Raw genomic sequence first — 6,000 nt, 5'->3', positions numbered from 1 at the left:
ATCTCATAAACCAGATTGGCCATGTTTGCTATATTCTTTGAAAGAAGTTTTGCAATAGGAATTCAAAATTTTGCACCAATCAACGTCGGGTAGAAAACTGACGACAATTACAAATAATGTGAAGACAATATTTCTCTTTTACATGCTGCTTATATATATTTGCTTCTGCTTCAGCATCCATCTGATGCTACTGTGTTTTATCACATCTAAAAGATAAGCAACACAAAGTACACATCTAATTTTATTTGATGTTCATGTAACTAAATGTCAAGTAATATAACAAGTTTCACAGGATAAAATGTCTCTTTAAAATCTTTTCAAATCAGTGATAATTAAAATACCAAATTGATAGTTTTGCTCTCTGAAAATGAGCATTACAAGGTGTAGTTATTCTGTAAAAGCAGATTCGATGAGGAATGTAATATATATTAAAGTGATATCATCTACCACAAAGAAAAAATTTAGTTGCCTCTGAAGTTTTTGTCAACAAATTATTAAGTACTAGTGCATTTAACCACCACAGTGTATTTCTATTGCCTGAACTTATCTAAATTCTGAGACATAGAGAGGGGAAGCAGGAAATGTGTTTCAAGAGAAATAAAAAAATTTGTTTTACAGATCTCCAAACTTAATATTATTCACTTTTATAAACATACTATATTTGAAATCATTAAAAAATAAAATAAAATACAAACCAAACGAACAAACCCTGCATCCTAACTTCATTTCTTGACCTCCAATTAATTTGGAAATCCTATGTTCATTTAAACTCTTCAAAAGGTTTTAGAATTACATGCTTTCTCACTAAATCCCCTAAATGACTGATAATGCAAGTATATAGGCAGCAAATTACAAAAGTATCATGATCATACAGAATAAGACCAAAAAGCACTGTATACTTCTTGAACTCATTATTTTACTGATTTGTTTTGTTTTACGAGCATGTATCTTCAAACCAAAATGTCTCAAGAAAAATAATATATCTGTTAAAACAAACCATTGAATTTCTCTTGATTCAATTACCATAAACTGTTGCATTCAGCAACTTTAAAATTTAAGGTATCTATGAAAAAATTGCTAGATGTACATGGTATTTCATAACTGAAACAAAAAGAACTACTTTGTATATAAACAGAGACATGGATGTTTGAGTAAACTGAATTACATGCGAGATGTATTTATCATTTGCATAGTTTTAGTAAACAATCTTAAAAATGAAAGTTTCACGACGTAGAAATGAAATGATCCGCCTTTGTATTAAGTATTCACGGTGCAGGTTTGGGAGCTGGCTTACATTTGCATTCTTCTATGACATCCACCTAAAAAAAAAAAAAAAAGAGTGTAGAAGTAAATCCAATTCCCCAAACACACACATGCGGAAAAAAGAAAATCAATAAAAATGTCATAACATATGAGGTACCTCATGTATCTGTGAATTTAAGAAATTAAATCCTTGATTTAATAAAATTAAAAATGCATCAACTTTTTTTAATACCATGCCATTAGGTTATATCGACCATGCCAAGGTTATATTGACCATGCTAAGGTTATATCGAAGATTCTTGATCTTCTGTTGTGTCACAATTCAATCCCCAGTGTGTAGAGTCACACATGAATTAACATGTAAAATACAACAGTGCAACTTCAGATGTAAAGTTATCAAAACAATGCTGTGACACCTGCTATGATTTGCTAACACAATGCTGCAACATCCTGCTGTTATTTGTTAACACAATGTTGGGGCACCTGCTGTTATTTGTTAACACAAAGCTGCGACACCTGCTGTTATTTGTTAACACAATGCTGCGACACTTGCTGTATTTGTTATGACTTACCAGTTGATGCTTGATGCTATTATCTTTACAAATGAGTGCCACATCCTCCTTGCTGGTAACAGCCTTGTCACAACACAAGGTGGAATATTTTCCACAGCCACCATCACACTTTGCGATGTTAATCTTGGTGCTGGAGACACATCCATCATCACTTGTTATTGAAATCAGGTGGGGCATTCTTGTACAGTTTAGAGGCTCCACTGCAACGTAAACAATTACTTTTTGAGGAAAGTCATAAATTTTCTTTAAATGAATAACCTGCATCAGCATGCCACATCAAATGGCACTTTGAATGGTTTTGTATCTGCAGTAACCTTCTTTGGCGTGTTCATCTTCAGCTCAATAACCTTGAAGAATTAACTTTAGTATCAGGTATGACCTTCAATTTGAAGCAACTGTTTGAAAGCATATAAAAATTTCACCAGTTTTTAAAATTTAATTTCTGTAGATATGAGAAGGTGAAACTCCAAATCATTTAAATCAAAAACATAGTACAGTGAAATTTCTCTAAACAGGCCAGCTCTTGGACCAATAATTTCTTTGTAAGGAAATGTGAAGATTTCTATTGGAACTTTAAAAATCAGCCGATATTCAGGGAGGACTGATTTTTGAGGGGCCGGTTTGGAGAAGTTTCACTCTAACTGTTGCCTTTATATGTTGTGCATTGTTTTAAAAATAGAATCCATACGACACTCTGAATTTTCAAGTTATTATAATTGATTACACTTTCAAGACAAATTCAATTCCACAACTCTAAAATGACAAATCAGAAAATTGTTAATTTAAAAGGTATTTGTACACTTATACATGATGGAATATAACTTTGTGAAAATCTACCTATGTCTAAAGAAATAATTGTGACAGACAAACCAACAGGACTCTAACATCAGAGATAGAAGCACCTGGTAAATCTCGCGTATAACTTGCACTACACACAATACATATTTCCTTGCATTAGTATTACCTCCACATTCTCCCACGTTGAGGATCTCCAGGGGTAGACTCTGGTTACAAGCCTCTCTTTGGGCCTCACACGGGTTCTTGTAAGTAATTTTCTCCGTTCCCACCCTTGCACACACACTGTCCTCTTCTAGGCCGCTACACTCGGGACATTCACATTTTGCAGTGTCTGCAATCACCACACACTCCTCCGATGACACAGTACAGTTGAAGTCGTAGCAAGGACCTGATAGAATAGTTACATTAAAATTGTACCCAGAAAAGTTGAAATGAAATGTAACGATATTTCACCAACAAGCTAAGTACCATCAGGACACGGATCTTTGTAACACTTCTTGACATCCACCAGGGGATATTTGTCTGCTAGGAAGGCATCAAAATTGCGGTTTGGTGTACGGGTCCTTTTCTGGTCTCCCACCCCACAGCTGACACTACAAGTGCTCCACGGGCTCCACTCTGATGTCACTGGCTCTGTCAATATGAAAATGCATGATCAAATTCAAAGCTTTTATTTCATAGCAAAATATTATTGTTCATAATCTTATCGTGAAAATGCATCAAGCTACATATTATTAAATGATGTGACTGCCAACACTGTTTTCATACTAAGGCTCATTGAAACAAGAAACCAACAGTCAACAGCTTGCATTATTCTACATTTCCAAGCTCACATACAGTGTATTAGTCTCTACATTTCCCGGAGATGCTCACATATTAGTTTGAGAATTGTAGGAGTACTAAATTTGTTTTTAAAAAGGAAATTATACAAGACAGATAAAGGGAAACTTTGGAACATTTTCAAATTAATAGTAAATGAAACAAAATTACCACAAAGCTATTCCCTTGCTGTTGAGAATGTTAATATCATATTGATGCTACAAATGCACTCCCTAACTAATCCACACTCACACCCTTGGTTTAAGTACTATAATCCCCTCTGAGGGAATAATTATCTCTAGAGTTTGTGGTGATAATTACTCTGCGGTTTGCAAGGGGATAATTATCTCTGTGGTTTGCAAGGGGATAATCAATTCTGTGGTTGGTGAGGAAATTTTCAACATCTTTGTGATTTGGTTAAGACTTTTAAATGAAAAAATTAATAAAAACTACACAAAATAAAAAAAATTACTTCAGCACTAGATATATGAAATACCAGTAAGATGTTAAAACATTGATGCCCTTGTATGGCCAAACTCAAGGTCAGCTTTGGTATGAAATGAAAGATCTTGTCACAAGGAATACACACATGAAATCCCTATAATCACCATTCATTCAAAAGGTATATGGCCAAGGTTAAAGTTTCTGTGGACAAACGTAGACCAAAAACCATATTATACCCTTGAATTATGGGGCAAAATTCTCTCCATAAACATCTGGAAAAGCAGCTCAAATTTTGGTAAAACGTTCCAGTTATAACCATTCAATGGATGGAGTTCTAAGTTGAGCCTACCTCCTGATTTGTCATCACATGGTGTTGTTATATTCAGTGGCACATGTTCCAAGTCCAGCAAACACATAACCTTCTTAAACACACACATATTGGGGTAGAGATCCAACATGTTGCTGCAGACTTTTGCTGGAGACACAAAACATACATGTACAGAATATATTCAAGACAGTTCTGTAAGAATCTACTGGATCTTTATCATATACTGTATGATTGGGAAAATACTTCAAACAGTCAATAACAACAATACATAAAAAATTATTAACTATTTCACATGTTCAAATCCTGTGAAGCCTCAAGTCTTGTGAAGCTTTTAAAACGGTTATCTATAACTTATATATGCATTGGAGACAAACAGGCAAATGAGCCAACTGTTGTATACCACAATGATGCAGAGGCCCAGAAACATTACCAGAGATCTTCTGAATCTGACCTAAATGTACGATATGCTGAATTAATATCACTTTAGAATGCTTTGACTAAGGATTTCTGTCGATATTACTCTGAAAGAGCATGCTTTTAAAAATCTAATTGTGTGTTTGAGATGATTGCTTAAGATGAAGTAAAGGGGCAGTATGGCACGCCGTTTTTACATTTATTTCTCTTTAAAGATATCTCATGAATTTTAAAAGATATCTTCTAAAGTTCATGAGATATCTTATATCCTTTATAAGATATCTTATAAAAGTTTATGAGATATCGTATATTTTTTCTTTATATGTTTTGATCTGTGTCTAACATTACAACCTTTGACCTACTAAAAACTTCATTAGAAATATTTATTAAAGACATTTTCTTTTGGTCTGTTTAACAAAGGAATACCACAAATGGACACATATTATGACATTAAAAAACAGAGAAAGAATAGACAAATTTCAATATACAGTATACTTGTACATGCATATGTACTTTCAGCTCGCTGGATGTCCTTACGGATATTTAATCTTTCAAAATTTCCCTACTTAACTTTCAACATTCAAGTTTTCCCAATGCAACTTACAATTTTCAGAATTTCTTAGCAAAGTTTCTTTTGCAGAATTTCCTCAGGTCCCAGTATAATTTTTTTTCAAGAACCCTAAAGGCCATGTTTTAAAAACTGGGCCAAAATTGAAGCACTTTTCATGGTTTGTACAGACCCAGTTCCTATATGTAGCTTTCAAGTTTTCCCTATGCAATTTACAACAGTCAATATTCAATGCACAACTTACGACTCTCGGGCTGTGATTCCTCAGGAGCACACTCATCACATTCACAGGTCGGCTTTCCGTTATCGTCCAGACGGCACCTCTGCCACACAGGACATTGGTCCTGACAGGCGTCTGATAGAAAAATTGTAATGAATGATAAACGTATGGTGGGAAAACTATCTCGATCACCTTGATATAAGTCAGGAACTTGTCATGGTAAAGCAATGTACCAAATATCAATTAAACATATGCTGCGTGAAGCATGATTAAAAAAATGGATGGAAAACTGAATATTTGTATTAATTTTCTAAGTCCAAGGGTCATAACTCAGCAAAAAAATCAATGGACCAGAACAAATGTGATCTGTAACTTGTCATGTACCAAATATATCACAAAAATATCAGCAAACAAGATGAAAAAAGTGCAGAAAACTGATTTGACAAAGTGACAGACAGATGGAGTGCAAGCCTCTGTTGGTAGGGGACTACCAGTAATTACACATAGTATGTATGATATACAATAGGACTATATGATATACCATATATAATTAGATAATTATGATACTAATAAA

The 6,000-nt window shown here is 34.0% G+C and overlaps 1 protein-coding gene across 1 annotated transcript in view; it reads right to left on the bottom strand.

The window, feature by feature from the left end:
• Positions 1–228: 228 nt before the first annotated feature.
• The window catches only part of LOC125683110 (uncharacterized), a 103,465-nt gene continuing 97,693 nt past the window's right edge, over positions 229–6,000 (bottom strand). The window contains exons 51-56 of the mRNA XM_048923912.2: positions 5,451–5,561; positions 4,246–4,371; positions 3,102–3,266; positions 2,800–3,021; positions 1,836–2,035; positions 229–1,319 (exon numbers count right to left, since the gene is read on the bottom strand). Of these exons, the coding sequence (XP_048779869.2) occupies positions 1,266–1,319; positions 1,836–2,035; positions 2,800–3,021; positions 3,102–3,266; positions 4,246–4,371; positions 5,451–5,561 (878 nt within the window). The 3' untranslated portion in view covers positions 229–1,265. The remainder of the gene's footprint in view (positions 1,320–1,835; positions 2,036–2,799; positions 3,022–3,101; positions 3,267–4,245; positions 4,372–5,450; positions 5,562–6,000) is intronic.

Source organism: Ostrea edulis, chromosome 6, assembly GCF_947568905.1.
Source record: "Ostrea edulis chromosome 6, xbOstEdul1.1, whole genome shotgun sequence".
NCBI classification, from domain to species: domain Eukaryota; kingdom Metazoa; phylum Mollusca; class Bivalvia; order Ostreida; family Ostreidae; genus Ostrea; species Ostrea edulis.
The sequence above is the reverse complement of the archived record's forward strand: the minus strand, read 5'-3'. Positions and strand labels throughout refer to the sequence as shown.